This window comes from Pan paniscus, chromosome 1 (genome assembly GCF_029289425.2).
Source record: "Pan paniscus chromosome 1, NHGRI_mPanPan1-v2.0_pri, whole genome shotgun sequence".
Lineage (NCBI taxonomy): Eukaryota > Metazoa > Chordata > Mammalia > Primates > Hominidae > Pan > Pan paniscus.
In genome coordinates this window covers 90796592-90817585 of record NC_073249.2, presented here as the reverse complement: position 1 = coordinate 90817585, position 20994 = coordinate 90796592, and the positions used below count along the sequence as shown (strand labels likewise).

The 20994-nt window shown below is 39.7% G+C and overlaps 1 protein-coding gene across 10 annotated transcripts in view; it reads left to right on the top strand.

Annotated features, from left to right (window-relative positions):
* IFI16 (interferon gamma inducible protein 16) overlaps nucleotides 1-17185 on the top strand; it is a 51200-nt gene extending 34015 nt beyond the window's left edge. For 3 of the 10 annotated variants that reach the window (XM_055112843.2, XM_055112842.2, XM_008974463.5), the window contains exons 9-12: nucleotides 11469-11636; nucleotides 13716-14135; nucleotides 15569-15760; nucleotides 16857-17185. In XM_055112843.2, coding sequence (XP_054968818.1) covers nucleotides 11469-11636; nucleotides 13716-14135; nucleotides 15569-15760; nucleotides 16857-16937 — 861 coding nt within the window. In that variant the 3' untranslated portion in view covers nucleotides 16938-17185. Of the gene's footprint in view, nucleotides 1-11468; nucleotides 12617-13286; nucleotides 14136-15568; nucleotides 15761-16856 lie in introns of those variants that run through there. The other 7 variants (XM_055112847.2, XM_055112851.2, XM_063598869.1 and 4 more) reach the window with 4 other exon arrangements.
* Nucleotides 17186-20994: the final 3809 nt, after the last annotated feature.

The window sequence follows — 20994 nt, the reverse complement described above, 5'->3', positions numbered from 1 at the left end:
GAGTGTGTTCTAATAAGTAAACCACCCTCCAGAAGTAGAATCCTTTCATTCGCCTCTCTAACAGAGTGCATTTTCTATATTAAATATCTGAATGACAGAAGTGGTAGAACTATGGAAATTAAACTAATATTAATAAATAACAAAAAAGGTTAAAAATAGTCAAAATAAAGGAAGTTATACTTCCTTGCCCTTGGTAAAGAGTATTTTTAAAAAATCACTTACTTGGTAATGCCAAGGTAAGTTCTTCAATATTTCTAAATACATTTGAGAACCTTGAAGGATTCTAGCTGGCTGATGCAGACTACAAAACAGCAGAATTCTGCATCTGGAATTGTGGATTTTAAAGAATCTCTTTCTAGCAAAGTGATGATCAAAACATCTAAAGCAACATAAGACTGGGTTTCCTGGAGCCTGAAGAGCTGCAGGAAAGAGAAAGAGTAATTTAATCAAGTAAAATTTATGTGATTAAATTTCTCACTATTAATTAAGTATATTCATTGAGACCCTACTAGTCTCTGTGTCTTTTGATATTTACAAGGTATGCGTTCATGAAGTGCTTCCTGACTCAAGAGGATTACTGTCTTTTGTTGATCCAGGTGTAGAGAGAGATTGTGGGGAAGTAGCCAGATGGAGGAAGATGAATACAAGAATATGTTCATTATCTTTATTCCAATTACCTTTCATCCTTTCACTTCGTTCATGACCACATTCCAGGTTTTATTTTACAATACCGATGGTCTTTTCCAAATCAGAAGCTTTGACATATAGATTGCTTCCTTTGCTGGGATCACTTTCTCCAGTCTCTTCTTGAACCCAACTCTCCACAGGCCCCAGCCTAAATCCCTTCCTAGAGCAAGTCCTCACTGGCAACCACGTTTCAGACTAGGTGAGATCCTCCCATAGTTGGTTCTCTCTGGTCCTCCCTTTGTGAGCTTTCCTAGCTCCCTTTATTTTTCCTAATAGCATTTAAACAGTTGGGGTGTGGGAGTAATTTTCTCCTTTTATATACCATAAGCTCAGATGGTAGGTAGCGTCTACCCCAGAGGAACAGAATACAAGAAGGGAAAAAGTCAGTTCATGCTATGTGCATCAATTCTTATTCCAGATTACCTTTTGCTCAGCAGTGATATGACCCTTGTAGTCACCTGCACTGAGGGTTCAGAAGCCTGTACCTGTGGTGAAGGGGCAGGAAACTTGGAGGAAAAGCAGAAGGATTAAATCATTATTTTTTACAGTTGCTTCTTACCCAAGCCCCAAGCTGTATTCTGACCCAGCAGCAGATACCTCCAGCCACCATGTACACATCCTGGAAGAGAAGCTTCCTATATTTAAGGATTCTCTATTTTGATTTTTTTTTGGTTTGTTTTCATTGTTGTAATTTTTAGCTAGCTTCAGAAAGCTGTATTTCCCTCCATAGTTTATGCAGGTGTTATTTGAAGAACAGAACCTGTGTTTTTTTGCCATCTTGGCACAGGTGGCTGTAGAAGGAGCCCTTGCTCAGTCATTGCAACCTAAGATCCATTTTCTTTGTGCCTTTTCAGTGACTTAAGTGGCATCTCCAAACAACTATGCTTTTATCACTCATATTTCTTTGAAAGGATTATGTGAGAATTTCTAAGTCCCACCTGCTAAAATATGAATCACAACCCTTGCTACAGCTGTACAAATGATTGTGCTGTATGTGAACTTCCCTGGAGCACAGGAATCCCAGGAGGATTATATGCCTTCATGGCCTCATGCACCTAAACACACTACGCAGCCATTTATTCTTGGGTGTCCACTATCGTCTGTAAATACAGTTGTCTGTCTAACTACTTTCCTAGTGACTCCCCAGATGAGTATAGTCTTGTTCCACTGACCATAGGGTTTCCCAAAGATTTTCTCTATGGTATACGCTCTATATTCATTGAGATTTAAAACAAACAGCCTATTCTTATCATTGATTTTTTTTCTGTTCTGTACACCTAAAGCAAGAAACACAAATTGACATGAATCAGGAGCAGGGATGGGAGGGGAGATAATTACTCTGAGAAAAAAAATTACATAGTGATTTAAAATATTATTCAACCAAAGATTACATTTCTCTCATCTAAATTCTACTCTGGTTATGGGACTGTTTTACTTAAATGAATTTGAGAAGATAATACTCCAAGGTACTCTCGTGAATAAGTGGCAGAAATGAATAGAGAAGTCTCTTTAATAAAAAGCTTCCCATACCAACTCGACCTAGGGTTTCTGTCAACAAGGTAAGCAGAATATGAGACGGCAGTTAATCAGAACACACATACAAATCCCTGCAGAGACAGTGTAATAACAGTAACATAAATCGTATTTCTACTTCGTAAGCACTTACTAGGTGCTGCTTTTAAAACCTGTATTCTTTATGTATATTATTGCATTCTTTCCTCATAACAGTCATGATTGATGCTATTCTCAGCCTCATTTTACATAAGAGACAACCAAGATAAATACAGTTTTAAAATATTTCTCAAAATTCACAAAGACAGTGAGTGTGCTAAATGTAAATTATGTGCACTTTATGTAGTTTTTCTTATTCATTCTTCCGTATACATCACCCAGTTGATGTTATTGTTAGTCACATTTCACATTTCTAAACACCAGGGATCTTAGAGGTTAAAACTTTACTCAAGCTAATAATGATTTTTAGTGTTAGAGCCAAGATTCAAATCCAGCCTTAATGAACTCTAAAGCTTGAGCATTTAATGATCATATACTGCTTCCAAAGTCAGAATATAGATGTTGAACTGTCTCATATATTTACACATAATTAAAATTAGACATTGTTTTTATTTGGGTTTGTTTTCATAATCTAGTTTCTGCAAGGCTCCTAATGAAAAATCAGGTGCTGTAAGTCTCTGTATCATCCTATGTTTTACATTGCCACGTTAAGACCCCTGTGTTCATCTGCACCCAATAATCAGATGCTGTATCTTCAGTGTAAGTCAAAAGAAAAACTAGATGACAATTTTCCAAGTTAGTTTCTCATCTAGGTGCCAACTGCACTGTGACCACACTGTTTTCTAATCACTCATCCATGTGTACCAGTTGAAGACAGGCCTCCCATGTACAGAGTTCTCAATTTTTCATGTTGTTTTGTTGTTGTTATTGTCCTGTTTGACTGGTAAATTCCAAAATTCTATACTTTCTAAGAGTTTTATATGTCGTATAGAGCTACCTATCATGCCTGTTTGCCATCTTGCTTCAGGTGGATAGACAGAGGCTATGCCTAGTGAAGTCATTATCCGCTCTGATCTTCTCTGCTATTTCAAGGACAAAATTGGACATCCCAGGACAGTCAGTTTTCTGACGCATAATGACTTGAAAGAAAGTTAATGACAGTTTCAAAGTTCCCAATTGCCTAAATATGTGATACAGCAATTTCTGCAGCCATAGGAATCATTATGCTGTGCCTAAAGACCCTAGGACAGGGATTCTAGAAAGAGGCACGTGTCTCCATGGCCGCCGATGCTTAATAACACAGTGCATTACTTCTGCTTTGGTGACCAGCCCAAAGGTTGTCTCACCACTCACTCTAAGATTCACCAGCTGAGCAGGAAAGCCTTGTCCTTACTCATCATGGTTTCTCCCGAAGATTTTGTGTATGATATGCGTTCATTGTGCTTTTGGATTCAAAACCTGAAGAAGACAGAAGCATGACTTGTAAGTCACGACTCCTCTAAAGCATAGATCATATAATGCCTGAATCATGATCGGGTATGGTAGCAGGGATTATTTACTATGAGAAAAACAATCAGCTACTATATTAAAATATTACTCAACCAAATCTACAATCTGCTGAAATCCAAATTCTGATCATCTAAATTCTGCTGAAATAATGAGAATATTTGTTTCAACTTATTTTGAAAAGAAAATTACTCAAGACAGTTTTATCAATGCTATTAGGCTGCCACATTGTAGAAGGGAATAAAGAGGCTTTTTTGATAATCTTCCTACACCCCCTCAATCAGGAGCTCCCTACAACTGGGTCAACATAAAGCATTAAATATCTTTAAATAGGGCAGACATTAAAAAAATGCACAGAACATAAAATAACAATAAAAATATTGTTCTGCTTATTGAGGATTTATTGGATGCTGGTCTGTAAAAACTGTGTTTGTTACAAAATTATGCCATATATTCGTCATTGTATCTCCATAAAGATACAATTTTCATCTCATTTCACATATGAGATTCATGAGATACAAAGAGGTTAAAAATACCATTCAGGCTAATAAAAATAATTAGTGTTAGAGTAAGGATTCATATCTAGTTTTAGTCAAGTAAAAAACTTTGGTAATCATGCAAATATGTTTCTTCCAGTATGGGACAGTATATATTAAAATTCTGTCATATATCCATAAATATTCATATACGTAGTGTTGAATTTTGCATTTGTTTTCATAATCCAGATGCTACAAGCCATAATAAGGTGCATAACGGGCCTATAGGGTTGGGTGTTTGAAGCCATAACAAGCAGGTTTTATAGCCCTTTTTTCAATCTATTTAAAGACCAGAGAAATATATTTTATAGACGGGTCTCTATATATTGGAGATGGGTCTCACTCTGTCACCTAGGCTGGAGTGCAGTGGCGCAATCAAAGCTCACTGCAACCTCAGACACCTGAGCTCAAGGGATCCTCCTGCCTCAGCCTCTCAAGTAGATGGGACTAAAGGTGCACGCTACCAGGCCTGGCTAATTTTTTAAAATGTTTTGTAGAGATGAGGTCTCGCTATATTGCCCAGGCTGATCTTGAACTCTTGGCCTCAAGTGATCCTCCTGCCTCAGCCTCCTGAGTTGCTGGGGTTACATGCACAAGCCACTGCATGCAGCTTAAATGTTCTTAAAGTCTTTCATTAGTGACATTAGGGGAAGTCACACATGATTTTCCAGACACCCTCTATCCTTTCTTTAACAAGGTATAAAAAGACAGGTGCTGGGAATGCCCTAGTGGAATTTGGAATGATCCTAATTACTGTTGGGAATCCTGAAGGATTCTGAATATCTGATGCACACACACCACAGGACCAACAGAATCCCGCCCCTGGAACTGTGCTTTCGGGGAATGCTTCCAGCAAAGGGAGGATCAGTATGCCCAAACAGCCAACACGTGAGTTTCCTGGAACCTGAAGTGCAAATTACAGGAGTCAGTTTGTGTATTTGCTTGATGAGAATGGCTTCTATCACTTTGGTTAATGTTGTTCTGAAATTTGCTGCCCTTATAAACTGAGAGGGTTATTTAACAAAAATAACCTCAATGGAGGGGCTTAACCAAGTTGGCCTAGATGGATTTTCAGCAGAAATAGAGCCAGGACTCAATCACACACCAATAAAATTTCAACCAACAGGATGAAGGCTATAATACTGGTTTGTGAGTGTACAGTTGAAGGAGTTAGGATATCTAAATTGACACTCTTCTTCCATAGAAAATACCAGAGAGATGACAGTGAGAACAGAATAAAAGGAAAAATTAGAAAACCAAACCTATATAGATACAGACATGGATACATTAGGTTTTTGTTTGTTTGTTTGAGATAGAGTCTCGCTGTCACCCAGGATGGAGTGCAGTGGCATAATCTCAGCTCACTGCAACCTGTGCCTCCCGGGTTCAGGTGATTATCCTGCCTCAGCCTCCCGAGTAGCTGGGACTACAGGTGTGCACCACCATGCCAGGCCAATTTTTGTATTTTTAGTAGAGACGGGGTTTAACCATGTTGGCCAGACTGGTCTTGAACTCCTCACCTCAGGCAATCCTCCCGCCTCGGCCTCCCAAAGTGTTGGGATTACAGATGTGAGCCACTGTGCCTGGCCGGGTTCTATCTCATTCCGAAAACCACAAGACAGAAAAGACTCAATCTTTTCCTGAGAACCTGGAGGCCAGAATCACCCCAGTTGATGACTTCAATAGAATAAAGTCTTCTCAAGACTTGAAACTGCATCTGCAAACTTCTGGCTTCAGAAAACCTCCAGGAGTGAGCCATCCTCAGACTTCACAGAAAATTACATAAACCCCATCCAGCCATTTCTTAGCCAAATCACTAGCTTACTATTATCATCCTTTGTGCCTCTTCAAAGGTGTATTTGCATTGTATAATGCAATAGGAACCATTGCTGAAGAGGTACAAATTAGTACAAACATTTTGAAAACCAATTTGGTGCTATCTTAAACCTGAAAACATGCATACTTTACCAATGCTGCAAATCCAACTGGGCATATGAATAAATAAAATGTATACAAATAGTCACAGCAGCATCATGTGAACTGGAAAAATCTTGGAAGAACCCATGACGTATGTCAAGAGAATGGGTAAATTAGGGAACATGATGTTGAATTGAAATTAAATAAGCTGCAGATGCATGCATCACAGATGCATATGAGGCATATAATAATTGGAAAAAGCAAATCACAGTAAATTTTAAATAGTATAATAACATTTTTGTAAGCTCTGAAACTAATAAAACTAAATATCATATTGCTTAAGAATAAATGCCTTGTGTGGTAAAAGCTATTTTTAGAGCTATTCATCATGATTCAAGACTGTCCTTACCTCTGGGAGCTAAAGCTGATAGAGGATGAGTTCAGAGAGAAGCATGTTGGTAATCTTTTCTTTCTTAAATTGTTTGAGTGTTTTCATAGCTACTCATGCTACCGAGTATGTAGTTTTAAATGCTGAACAAAAAGTTTTATGTTCTAAATTTAGAAATATACTCCTTTCAATAAGATTCCATTACTACATGTGGCATACTTAAATAGAGAAACATTTTTAATAAAACGATTTTCATCTCACCTTGATCTGGGGTATCAATCAACAGAGTCAACATAAAGCATGGAAAATGTGTGCATCAGGCAGAAATTCAAATCCTGCACAGGCCATTATTAACAATGGCAATAATTATATTTTTGCTTGTTGGGCATTTACTAGGGTCTAGGCTCTAAACTTATTAGCTATGTATATTATGTAACTTATTCTTCATTACAACCCCATAAATATGATATTGTCAGTCTCAATTCACATATGAGAACACTAGCGTTCATAGTTTTGGAATAATGTTTCTACCAGTGTGAGAGAGAAGATTTAAATTGTCTCCAGTATATTTACATGTGTGTGTACACTAACATTTCAGAATAGACAGTGTCAGGCTTGGGTTTGTTTAATAGCCTGAACTCTGCAGCCTTTCAGTGATGGAGGAGGTCCACGAGAGTGGCCAGAGGCTGTTCTCATCAGAGAGCCACAGCACTGCAGCAGGCTCCTGCAGCCCTCTCACCTACCACTTTTTCAGCTAACGGTGCGATAGAATTATATTAGTGAAAGCCAGAAGTGAGAAAAACAATGACAAATGGACATCATATGTAAATGGTTAGAAATGGGTTTTCACTATTATAATTAATGGTAGTCAAAGTATATGATTTTGCAGACACTCTCTGTCCTCACTTGAACAAAGTGTAAGAAGCCAGCTACTGGGAATTCCCCAGGTGGAACGTGGAACCCCTGTGATTACGACTGAGAATCTTGACGATTTCAGTTTGCCTCATATAGACAGCAAGGGCAACATAATCCTGACTCTGGAACTGTAGCTTTGAGAGGATCCTCGCAGCAAAGATCAGTTTGCTGAACAAAAAGATGGAGAGGTTGGTGTACTAGAGCCTGAAGAGCAGATAACTATTACCTGTATGTGTACTCATTTGATGAGACAGGTTTACTTATAAATACTCCTCAGTTTGGCTGATTTTACTCTGAGTCATGCCCCCCTCATCACCAGGAAGAGTTATCTACCAGAAAATGACATTAAGTGGTCTCAGATCAGCATACAACACAGATGATAGATCCAAGAATCTAAGACCAGTGAAAGAAACTTCAGTCATCTGAATCTTGACCATTTCAGACCGAAGACTATAATCCTGGTCCTGTGTATGCTGAAATGTGGGCTGAGGAAACTAAAGTTATGTCAGTATCCAGACACATTAGCAGAGGGAAGAGCCTATAAAAAGGGGGATTTTGAAAAAATCGTATATGGAGCCCATACCTACTCGTTAATAGTTCAGACCCATTTTTTTTGTCTTCTACTTCAAAGACGTAAGTGAATATTCCTGGAAAATTCTGATTTCTCCTACATACTGGCTTAAAAGGGACATGTGATGTTTTCTTAGCTCCAACCCTTCTAAATAAGCAATGTGTCCATTTCTGTAGCCATAGGAGTTATTCTGCTGCACCTAAACTTCCCTTAGCTTAGTAATCTCAGCCAGGATCATATTTCTTCTACCTCCGGTACAGCCATTTTCCCTCTGGTGTCCAGCCAGCCCCATAGGAGGCAAAACCTGTCTGACTACCCTCTATATGATCCAGTAGCTCTGCAGGAAAGCTTTATTCTTATTGATGATAGGTTCTCTCACAAATTTTGTGTGTGATATGGATTATTCCTGGTTTTGATTGGAAACCCAAAGCATAACAATTTTATATTTGATATCTTCTGCCATGTCTCCCTTAAAATAAACAACACAAAATGATTTGAAGTATGAATAGGAATAATTGCTATTTTTTCCTGAATAATAAATCCCCCAGTATTACTATACCAATGTGTTCATCCTCTATATTCCAGTTTCTTTGCGATCCTTTCTCCTTTGCTCTCTCACCATACATCAGAGTTTAGTTTCCGTATCCATGCTGTTAACCACATCGGGGGTTTGGATACTTCTTTTGATGTCAATTTTTTCCATCTCAGTTCTGTCCCCAAATATCTTCAACCACAAGGTACCAGTCTAATCTATTCCTTGAGCAAGTTCTCACTAATACCCTCCTCCCAGAATAGATCATATTTTCTCATTGTTTGCCTTCATAGGTACCTTTCTATTTCTTTAGAGCATTTATCATAGCTATAATAAACCTATGACTTTCTTCCCTACTCAGCAATAAATGTAGGTTATAGATACCCTTTCCTAGGGGAAGACAACACAGGGGTGGGAAAGTGAGTTTACACTTGTGTGTTGTCAACACTTATCCCAGCTTGCCTTTTGTTCTGCCCTGATATCACCCCCTGTGTTACCTACAATCCAGCGTTATGGGGCCTATACCCAAGGCAAATGGGCAGGGAAGGTATGGGCAGGGAAATACTGACCCACGGCAACTTGAGGGATAGGAAACACTAAGATTTACATTACTATTCTCCAATGTCGTTTCTCACCCAAGCCCCAAGCTGCCCCCGGCCCAGGTTGCAGACCTGAGCACCATCACACATGTCAGTTGAGGACAGGCTTTCTACATGTGGGTTTTCTCAATTTTTTAGACAGTCATTTTTTTGGTTATTAATTTCAAGAATTCATATTTCCCACTATATAGTCTTTCCTGGTTCTTCTTGGGCAGAACTAGCTGCTTGTAACTGTTGCCATCTTGGGACGTACCATCAAGGCCACAGGTAGAGCCCATGTGTAGTCATGAAAATCTCAGGCCCACTGTCTCTCTGTTACTGCAATGACATACATAGACATCATAAGACAACTACTCTGTCCATGCATACTGGCTTGGCAGTGACACTTTCTAAGACCTTGCCTGCCTAAATATGCAGCACAATCATTTCTGCTTGCATAGGAATCATTCTGCTGCTCTGAAAGCACAAGATCCAAGGCAGACTCATGCACCTAAACACACACCACATAGTCATTTCTTCTCTGGGATCCAGCCATCTTCACAGGAGGCCTGCAAAAATGGTGTCTGACCAATCAGCCTGTGATTCACAATGTAAGCTGGGAATCCTTGCTCTTACACATCACAGCTTCTCCCAAGTAGTTTTTCTATAATAGAGTTCTTTCTGACTTTTTAATTCAAAGCCGGAAACAGACTATTACCTTTGATTTATGCTGTTACGTATCCTGAAGTGAACAGTACACAAGGGCGTAATTCACGAACAGGGTAGGGTGGAGGAGGATTTATTCTGAGGGAAAACAAATGCTTGCACTTTTAAAATATTATTCAAACAAAGATTATAATTTCATCATCCAAACTGGGCTATTGTGATGACAGTTTAAGATTTCACTTATTTTTAAAAGATAATATCTCAAGACAATCTTGTCAATAAAATTACATTGCTACACATGGCAGATCTGAATAGAGGGGCTTCTCTCATATTATGCTTCCTATATTACCTCCATACAAGGTTTCCATCAACAAGGGCATCATAAAGCATGAAATATCTGTTCATCAGAGCAGACATGCAAACCCCTAATAGATCGTGGAAAAATAATAGCAACAAAGATTTATTTATTGAGCATTTACTGAGCTCTGGACTCTAAAACCCATTCTTTGTGCACATTACCTAATTTATTCTTTATAACACCATACAAAAATGCTATGGCTAGTCCCATCTCACATGTGGGAAAACTGAGGTGCAACGAAATCTTCCTCAGGGTCACACAGATAGTATTAGAGTCAGGATTCAAATGCAGCCTTATTGAACTTAAAATGTTAACATTTAAAATGTGAACCTTTAATGAGCATAGACTGAATCCACAGTAGGTGTGCAAATGTTAAACAATTTTGAAAATACAGTGTTTTGTTTGGGGTTTATTTCCATAGTCCAGGTGCTCAGTGGTGGTCAGAGACTGTTCTAATCAAGAAGCTGTTCTCCATGTGAGCTCACTACAAGCAGTTCTTTTGTGTACCTCTCTATCAACAATTGCCACTTAAAAAATTAGGTTACTGAATGGCAAAACTGCTAAAATAATGTGCCAAATTGGCCAAATAGGGTGAATATTTTTTGGACTTCCATTAGTTTAATTAAAGGTAGTCAAGGTATGTGATTTTAGAGATATTCTCCAGTCTTACTTGAAAAATGTATAAAAATGTAGCTAATGGGAATGCTTTAGGTGGAATATTAAATTGTTCTGAATACAGCTAAAAACCCTGAAAGATTCTGATAGCCTGATCCACACTGTAGTGATCATAGAACCTTCCCTGAGGAATTGTGAATTTGAGAGAATCTTCCTGTTATGGCTACGATCAGAGATCCCTAAAGGATGGAGATCTGGGTTTCTTGTATGCCGAAGAGCACTTGAGAGAGACTGGTTTGTGTATCTAATTGATGAGAAAGGCCTAGTTAATAAATGTCCATAAATGTAGCCAACTTTATTGCAAGCCATGCTGCCCCCAAAATAGCCCTAAGAGTTGTACCTGACCAAATAACTCAGTCCAGTTTTACAGGATGTGAAGACTGAGTATTCCATCCCCAAACAATGCAATTTCAGTTATCTGAGTTTTTAATCCTGACTGGGATGAGAGAAGGCTGAGTGATAGAAGTATCTGAATATGTGGTATTATTCCTCCTGCAACTCAGGGAAAAACAGAGAAACTGGCAAAGTGAACATCCTATTTAAAAAAGAAAAAAGGAAAAGATGTGTTTCATCTGATCTTGAAAAACATTAACTAGAAAAAAAGAACAAACATCTATTTTCCTTTAGAAAAGTGAAGACACAATCTCCAAAATGAATGACTTCATGAGGATGCAGATACTGAAGGAAGAGAGTCATTTTCCAGGACCGTTCATGACCAGCATAGGCCCAGCTGAGAGCCATCCCCACACTCCTCAGATGCCTCCATCAACACCAAGCAGCAGTTTCTTAACCACGGTACAAGTTCCCTCTTCCCAATACATTCCCCTCGCTACTATATAATGACAAGGATGAACACAACCGTGAAAGCACCTCACCAATCCTCTACTACATACAATGCTTTAATGTAACCAAATTAGTCATTTATTTAGCAAGTGTGTATTTTGAGGTCCTATCCAAAATTAAAATTCTGTTTTTATCATCTCTATTCCATAACAGGTATAATTAGATGTTTGTTTAATTTTATTTTTCTTTTGGCTTACGTTTTTGTTTTTCCCTCAATACATCATGAAAATCATACCTTAAAGTAGAATAAGGTGGGAAAAAACAGAGCCACCCGTAACACTATCACTGATTTTTCCCCTTTCATTTATTATAACTCAAACAATATGTTTAAAAATTTAGGAAAGGAAGGTACATAAGCAAAAATAATTAACTTTTAACTGTCAGAAATCTCTATCTAATGCCACATTTCAGTACATGGTCTTTCTGATTTTATACCTTTCAGTATGTATATACAAAGAGTCTTATTTTCTCTCAGAGTAAATCGCATTCACATATTTTTCCATAACCCATGTTTTTTATTAATATATCTTGAACTGCCATTCAATCACACAATATAGATTTAAATTATTTTATTGTACTAGAAAAATTGCACAGTTATTCCATACATTATAAAAATGATCATTTTTTATTTGGCTTTATGTTGTTTCCAGTATTCTGTGTATTTACAACGAACATAATAAGATCACATGTCTCTCAGATCTTCTTTCATTGCCCTCAGAGTAGCTTTATAATTATTTCCTTAGGTTCTGTGCACCTTCTGTCAGGGTACTGATGTCATGGCTATTGTGAGGTGATTTGATACTGATTAACTTCATTGGGAATGGGTTTCCTAATGTTATGGAAAATTGGCCACATTGATGAGTTCATTAGAGTTAAGTCCATCAGAGTTAAAGCCATCACTCACAGGTGGCCAATATCATCTTCCAGGTCAGGTCACATTGCTGGTCTGTGGAGGCAGCCGTCCTGCCTCCATGTTCTGGTCTCTAAGACTCCCTTGATCCCTTCTTGCCTCCATACCTCCTCTTCCAGATCAGCAGCCCCTCCAAGTCAAAGTGCTCTCCTACAACTCAGAAACAGTGCCGGCCACTGTGGAGACAGGAGGTTAAAGAAAAGTCCCCTCCCGCCTAATTTTTCACGTCCATGACTCTTTTTAGTTCCTGCCATTATTCAGATTGGGGAGCCTCTAACCTGGGCCCCTTCAGATTAGGAAAGTTTGTGGAGTCTTCCAGTGGCTGCCTTAATGATGTTTTTGCAACATAGTGCTGCTTCATTAGAAAGGGCTTTGCAATTTGGTTCTTTAAAATGCCCCTATCTACTAGAATGAGTTCCAACTGAAATCTCATGAAATCTAAGGTTTGTGGTTGAGACTGTTCCTTACTCTGAATGCTAGTAATATGATTTTTTTCTCTATTTTTATTTTATTTGGTCACTGTCATATTAGGCAGGAGGGAACTTTTCTTTAACCTCCTCTCTCCACAGTGGCCTGCACTATGTCTGAGTTGTAGGAGAGCACTTTGAATTGGAGGGGCTGCTGATCTGGAAGAGGAAGTATGGAGGCAAGAAGGGATCAAGGGAGTCCTAGAGACCAGAACATGGAGGCAGGACAGCTGCCTCCACGGACCAGCAGTGCTCAATATGACCTGACTTGGGTAGAAAGGAGTAAAACTGAGATTCTTTTAAAATCTCATCTCTTTTGGGAGTCACTTCATGGCAGCTTTGCCTTTACCCTCTGCTTCCCCATACCTCTTGTTAGGGGATATGCCTTTTCTTTATGGGTTAATTCTCATTAAAAAAGAAATATTCTTCCTTCCACTCTCATAAAACAATGAAGATAATAAAATTACTCCTTACATCTTTTTCATTTCTTCCGTTACCTAAATCATACTATCTCAGTGATCTTTGTCTAGTTTTCCCTACTTTACCCAGTTAAGGTGATACTTGAGGACCAACACTGAGGCTGAGATGACTCACTAGAGAATGACCCTGTATTTCCTGTTTTAATTGTGCCTGTTTTGGTCTCTACCTTCTAAGTTGAAACCAAGACTGAAGACTGAACCTGAAGAAGTTTCCATAGAAGACAGTGCCCAGAGTGACCTCAAAGAAGTGATGGTGCTGAACGCAACAGAATCATTTGTATATGAGCCCAAAGAGCAGAAGAAAATGTTTCATGCCACAGTGGCAACTGAGAATGAAGTCTTCCGAGTGAAGGTTTTTAATATTGACCTAAAGGAGAAGTTCACCCCAAAGAAGATCATTGCCATAGCAAATTATGTTTGCCGCAATGGGTTCCTGGAGGTATATCCTTTCACACTTGTGGTTGATGTGAATGCTGACCGAAACATGGAGATCCCAAAAGGATTGATTAGAAGTGCCAGCGTAACTCCTAAAATCAATCAGCTTTGCTCACAAACTAAAGGAAGTTTTGTGAATGGGGTGTTTGAGGTACATAAGGTAAGCCCACACCATTGTTTTATAAAATTTCTCCTGCAACCTCCAATTTTTAAAGTCTTAACTTGTCAACTGGACTTTGGTCAACTTACTCAACACAGAAAATGAACCCCTTCACCCCTCCCCCAGCACTAGAGATAATTGAATAGAGTTCATTTCAGGATATGGGGTACGTTATATTGTAACATTCCTCTTCTTAAGGTATCATCATGCAAGTTATTTAGACAGTCACTAGGAAACTTGGCATTTTATTAGTTTTGATGGTCTATTCAGAGCCACCCTTGTCCAGGACAGTGCAGAGTTTATATCAACACACATATCCTTAGGATTTTGTTTCTTTGAGTTCTTCTCCATCTGTATCAATGACAACTTAATTTAGTTGTGAATAAAAGAGTTGCTCTCCCAAGCCTGAATCCTGATTGTGACAACCAGAGTAAGAAATAAAATAGACTACTCTGCTTTAGAATGCAGCTATGTCTAACAGTTAGCTAGAATTCTGATCATTTGGACTCCAAAGTTTCTTGCCTCTTCTCATTCATTAATTCATCAGGAGACTGTAGAGCAACTAACTTCTGCATTAAATAATAAGAGAAATACGAAGCAAAAAGACTAAAAAAGTCACGTAGCTTAACTGCTCAATTTATAAATGGGGCAATAAAATGCAAAAAAAAAAAAGCTTGGTGAATTCTTAGGCTTACAGTGTGCCTTTCAGTCTCTACACATCATGTAAATATTATGCTTAGCTGATTTAACTTCTTGTTTGAAGTACTGTTTCATACTCCATTATATATGTCTTCTAGGGTGGCTTACTTTTAATTGTGCTGTTTTCTCTAAACTCAGTTTAAATGACTGTACATATATATGTGGTTGTAGAATTAATGAATAAAGTAATGAGCTACAAACCAGAACAATGTGACTAGATAGATGGATGATCTAGATTTGAGATCTGGGCAGATTGGGAAAGAGTGACTATATGGAGAAGAAAGAAGTAGTTACATATTGAAATAACAGTCTACTTAATGAGGACGTGCAACATTCTTTCTCAAACTTATAAAGTGCCATAAAAAGCCTCTATTCTCTGCTCTTGGGCAGGTGTGAAAGAAACCTACCAAATTAATCAGATTTTTCTGTATCCAGGCTCCTTAAAAAATCCCAGCTGTGCTGATGTGGAAACAGGAAGAATTAGGAAAGTAATTAATTTTTTTCCTAGAAAAAATCCAGCAGACAAAGAACTTCAACAAAAGAGGCTCAAGGGAGGAGTTGAAAGGCAGGATTCAAAGACCAAGTATCTTAAGCTATTTGGTAACTGTTATTCAGGACCTACAGCTCTGTTTACTCTATGAAAGACAAAAGTTTCCAGAAACACCCTGTATTTCTCATAGATTTGAAAATTATTGATCCAGTTTCAGAAGGTAAGTGTTAATTTTCTTTTGCAGAAAAATGTAAGGGGTGAATTCACTTATTATGAAATACAAGATAATACAGGGAAGATGGAAGTGGTGGTGCATGGACGACTGACCACAATCAACTGTGAGGAAGGAGATAAACTGAAACTCACCTGCTTTGAATTGGCACCGAAAAGTGGGAATACCGGGGAGTTGAGATCTGTAATTCATAGTCACATCAAGGTTGGAACTTTATAGGAACATCATTTTTCCAAGTGGCGAATCATTTTGTTTATACTTTAAGAAGACTAGACTGCTACTATTACAGAGAGTCTAGCAAGTGGAAAAGGAACAAAGCCTTGCACTTTACTGGGTGTAAACTTCCCATCATTGTTTTTAAAGAAGGATACTTGTAATCATAATAAAAAAAATTACAGAGGCTTTCAAAGGCCATGATACCTAAGTTAAAAAAGAAAGAATTGGTTGCTTTTACCACAATGTGGAGATAATTTAATAAGAATTTGGGTTTGGTTAAGGCACATTTGTTTCAACTGCTGGTTCTGTGACTTTCTAGTTGACTAAAGACTTACACTAGGAACCTCAGGTTCATCATTTGTGAAATGGGAGAAATACTGTCTACCATAGAGGGTCATCAACTTAGCTCACAGCAGCCCTGAATTACCAAGAATGCATCTGAGCAAATCAGATCACAAAGGTACCTGCCTGTAGTGAGATACATACACTGGTTTACATCAGACAGAGGTAGCTGGGTCTACATAACAAAGTCCATGCTTTTTGCCACACTGACCCATACATTCATGTGGGATTCTTGGAACACTAACAAAGGCTAATATTAGACGGCAAATAGTTCAAAACAAAGGCTGACATATTCAGGCACACACATGCTCTCAGATTGCTCCATTTCTCAGGACCAGCAGTCAAACATTTCAAACCTTCTTTGATAGCAGTTGCACCAGGAATACCTTTTGTACTCTCCCCCTTCCTTTCTGCCCAATGAAAACCCTCTCCTCAACTCTTGTCATTGGGTGCACCAGCTCCTTTCTCTCTCCTGTTGTTCCCTGACATCTCCTGCTCTTTCACTTGCACTCATGCTAAGTAGGAGTGAATATCTCATTTCAGGGTCCAAATTAAACAGAGAGGCATGACTCAAAGGTCAAGAATTTATTAAGGGAGATAGATGAGAGCGAGAAAAGAATCATTTAGAAAGGAATAGGGGAAGAGATATGGTGCAGGGGGAGGAGATACAGTGTGATTGAAGGGAGAAATGTGGGATCACCAGCATCTCAACTGGTCTGTCTTTATCTCTTTCTCCTTCAAGGTCATCAAGACCAGGAAAAACAAGAAAGACATACTCAATCCTGATTCAAGTATGGAAACTTCACCAGACTTTTTCTTCTAAAATCTGTATGTCATTGACGATAATGTTTATGGAGATAAGGTCTAAGTGCCTAAAAAATGTACATATACCTGGTTGAAATACAACACTATACATACACACCACCATATATACTAGCTGTTAATCCTAGGCAATGGGGTATTGGGAGTGCTTTTTTAATTTTTCATAGTTTTTTTTAATAAAATGGCATATTTTGCATCTACAACTTCTATAATTTGAAAAAATAAATAAACATTATCTTTTTTGTGAAAGGAATTCTTCCCCAGCAGTCTCTTTAATCCATCCATGAGTTGCTTAAAAGCAAAGAGTTTGTGGTCTGCAAATCAGGGTGGGGCACACAGGCCTCAAGCAATGTTTGGATTTATACTTTGGGTGTGATCTTTACCGGGTAAAGCCCTGGTCAAGAATGAACAGGCTGTGTTCTGCTGAAAGAAACCAGGCTAAAGGGATAGGTAAGCGTGAAATCCAGTTTATGGTTCAGTTGCCAAGTGCTGTGTTACTGTTTTAGCCCAGAGCAGTCGATATCTTTTCAGAATTGGTCTCCTGGAGGGGGCATAATTGGGTAATTTTTCTGCCAAATGAGGCACCTTCTGGTGATGTGCATGAAGGCACTTGTCTGTGTTAGAGGAATATCTGGGCCTGCCTGATGTGAAATATCTGGTTTTATGCATTTCCTCAAAACACCGACTGCTCTTCAGGCACTTTCAAACCATATTTCCTGTTCTCGCAATCTACTATAGTGATCTGATCCATTAGAAAGCTGCCCTAGGAAGAGCTGCATTAGGCAAACACTGAAGATAATTAATTTTATTCAGAATAGAATAGCAGAAAGTAAGTATCTAAAACTAAAATTTAGCTAAATTTATTGATTATATATTTGGTACCTGGTACTTTGCAATTATTTTGTGACACTTAATCTTCATATTAGTTCTAGAAGGTTGATTGTTTTCTCCTCTTTACTCACCCTATAATATGTGACAAACACGGAATAGAAAGGCAAAGTCACTTTCTTAATGACCCTTAGATGGTAAATTAGAGAGCTTGATTTAGAACCCAGGCTGCTCTTCTCGTTTGGGGTGTGTACGTTAGGAGAGGGTTGTGGGGATGTGGTGGAAGCTGTGAGGAATGGAATGGGGAAGTCTACTACTGTTGCAGGAATTTTCCTTTGTTCAGCTAAACATGGGAATCCTTATCATGGGGCCATGAAAAGTTAGGCTCGCAGACAATTTGAAGTGTGAGGAGGGCAGTTTATTGGGTGAAAAGGAAAAGAGGGAAACGGTCCTTCTGCAAAGCCAGACTCCCTGCTTGTGGGCTTCCCACCTGGCAGTTTGAATTTCAGGTTCCACCCAGGAAGAGGAGGGGCTGGGCTCTTCCCCACTGCAAATGGCGCAAACTTCTGTGGCTTCACCCCAGTGCACACTCCTCCCAGTGTGCAGGCTGGAGTTTCTCTGGGGACCCGTTCCCACCTGGCTGTCTCATTGCCCCCTCTAAAGAAATGCATCTAACTGCCATTAGAATAAGGATAAGGATAAGGACAAAGACCGATCTTAACTGCTTCCTGCTGACAGGGGGTGCTGTTTTGGCAAAACAGCAGTCAAAGTCCCTCAGAGGCCTATTTAAGGGTTCCCAGCAGAATGGGCCATTGTCCGCCTCTCCAGTTGCATGACTGGAGTTTGATGGCCTGAAGGCAAGAAGAGACAAATTGTGTTATTAGAAAACATGTATCTAAACAAGGGGAGGGGTAAGGACAGCTCAAAAATCCTGAGGCCTTTTATCAGTTTGCACAAGGAGAGGGAGGCCAAAAGCCCAACTGGTAAAAAAAAAAAAAAAAAAAAAAAAAAAACTTTACCCTTTAGCTGGCATGTTGGGCTTCTGGGTTCCCTTCCCCTGAGCCCAATCCTAAGCTGACCAGTTTAAGGTTTTAAACTCTTCCCAGTTTGGAGGATGCATCTGACGGGAGTGTCCCGTAGTACGGAGACACTATTGCCTATCAGTGAAGAGAGAACTGAGGGGGAGAAAGGAAAAATGAAAGGTGTTTTTTCAAAGGAGTCCCAAAGGTTCAGGATGCTTTCAAAAGGGGTACAGATTGAAAATGAATGGTTACTCATCTAAAAAGAGGGGAGCAGGCGTCCCTGGTTCCCGTCTCTTCCTAGCAGATACCCGTGGTACATGAGGGAGAGAAGGAAGACCATCCTCTTTCCCTCTTCCATCCTCGCATCCCCAAGTCCCAGCAACCTTGGCAGTCAGCACCATGGGTGGTAAAGCGGCTTGTACCCATGAAGCAGGGGGGCCTAGGGGATACCCATGTACGCCCTATCTCCCCTGCTGTCAATAGCCTTGATTCCCTAGACCTCATTTATGAATTGAGTTTGGGACAACATGTGTCTTGAAGGATGTTGCATGGACTCCTTATCATAAGCCGAATGCTAAACTGAAGCTGTGGAATTGAGTCCTCCTCCAACAAGGAAGAGAAAAAGATGTCTTGTGACACACCTAGATAACTGGTGGCTACAGTTAATGCTTGCTAGGATTTGGGTGCATGGTGCTTGGCTTTGGTTAGCTCCCTTGGTGTTACTTTCCCAAAGAGGAAACCTTCGAGTGATGGGCATCCTATTTATTCCCATCACCTGGCAGGATTTTGCAGGATTATTGCTCAGAACTAGGATGCTGACGGAGATTTTCACATTACCCATACCTTTTGTTCTTTCTGAGCTGTAGCTGGAGCTTGCTGGTTGGTTCACAGGAACAAGCAAGGTTCATCTAAACTGTAGGCAAAAACTTAAAAACAACTAATGAGTTTAGAATTTAATGGCAAATGTATGATAAGTTTTGAAACACAATTTCTTTCTCTCCAGTCCTCATTTTTGGAAAAAACAAACAAACAAACAAACAAAAACATAAATCATGATAGGACTGAGTTGTTTGCAAAATAGATTGTAGTCTTACACTTGGTCTGATTATTTGCATAAAGTGCAAGAGGAATAATTATTTCTACATAGGCCTTTTGGATTGGCTTTGATGGAACTCTGTTTCACAAGGAGTCTCAGATAAGACCTTTTAAAGCCAAGCCCAGTCATGGGTTTGTATCCTCAAATGCCTGTGAGTTGAGTGATTCTCTTTTAAGGTCCCAAGATAAACTTGGAGTTCTTGGACCTGTTAGAAAGTGACATTCTTAGGCTGGGCACGGTGGCTCATGCCTCTAGACCCAGCATTTTGGGAGGCCAAGGCCAGCAGATCACTTGAGGTCAGGAGTTCGAGACCAGCCTGGCCAACATGGTGAAACTCCATCTCTACTAAACATACAAACATTAGCCAGGCGTGGTGGTGCATGCCTGTAGTCCCAGCTACTTGGGAGGCTAAGGCAGGACAATTGCTTGAACCCGGGAGGCGGAGGTTGCAGTGAGCTAAGATCATGCCACTGCACTCCAGCCTAGGTGACAGAGCAAGAGTCTGTCTCAAAAAAAAAAAAAAAAAAAAAGTGTGGGATGAAGCTGGCCTCCTTGACCTGGGGAGGGAGAGACTCCATGGGCCCATGGCAGTAAACACAGCCATGTACCTGGGGCGCCTTGGGATGTGTATCCCAGCCCCAGCAGGGAGGGGAGGGTGATGAGGAGCCACTGCTCACCGGTTCATCTGGAAAAAGGAAGTAAAAGGCCATGGAGACAGGTCGACCATCCCAACCCCTGGAAGTGACAACGGGGGTGGGGGCATGATTTCCCCTACCCTCAGAAGTCTGAGGATGAAAGGCTCAGAAAGGAGAGAGAAAAAGATTACTTGGTTTGCATCTCACTCACCGATTCTCGAGCCCCACTTTGGGCACCAAAAATGTTGTGGGACTTTTCCTTATTTCAGCTAAAGACAGGGGTCCTTATCACATGGCCATGAAAAATTAGGGTCACAGACAACATGAAGCATGAGGAGGGCAGGCTTTTTTGGGTGAAAAGGAAAAGAGGGAAAGAGGGATGGTCCACAAAGCCAGAGTCCTTGCTAGTGCACTTCCCGCCTCACAGTTTGAATTTCAGGTTCCATCCAGGAAGAGGAGGGGCCAGGCTCCTGTCCA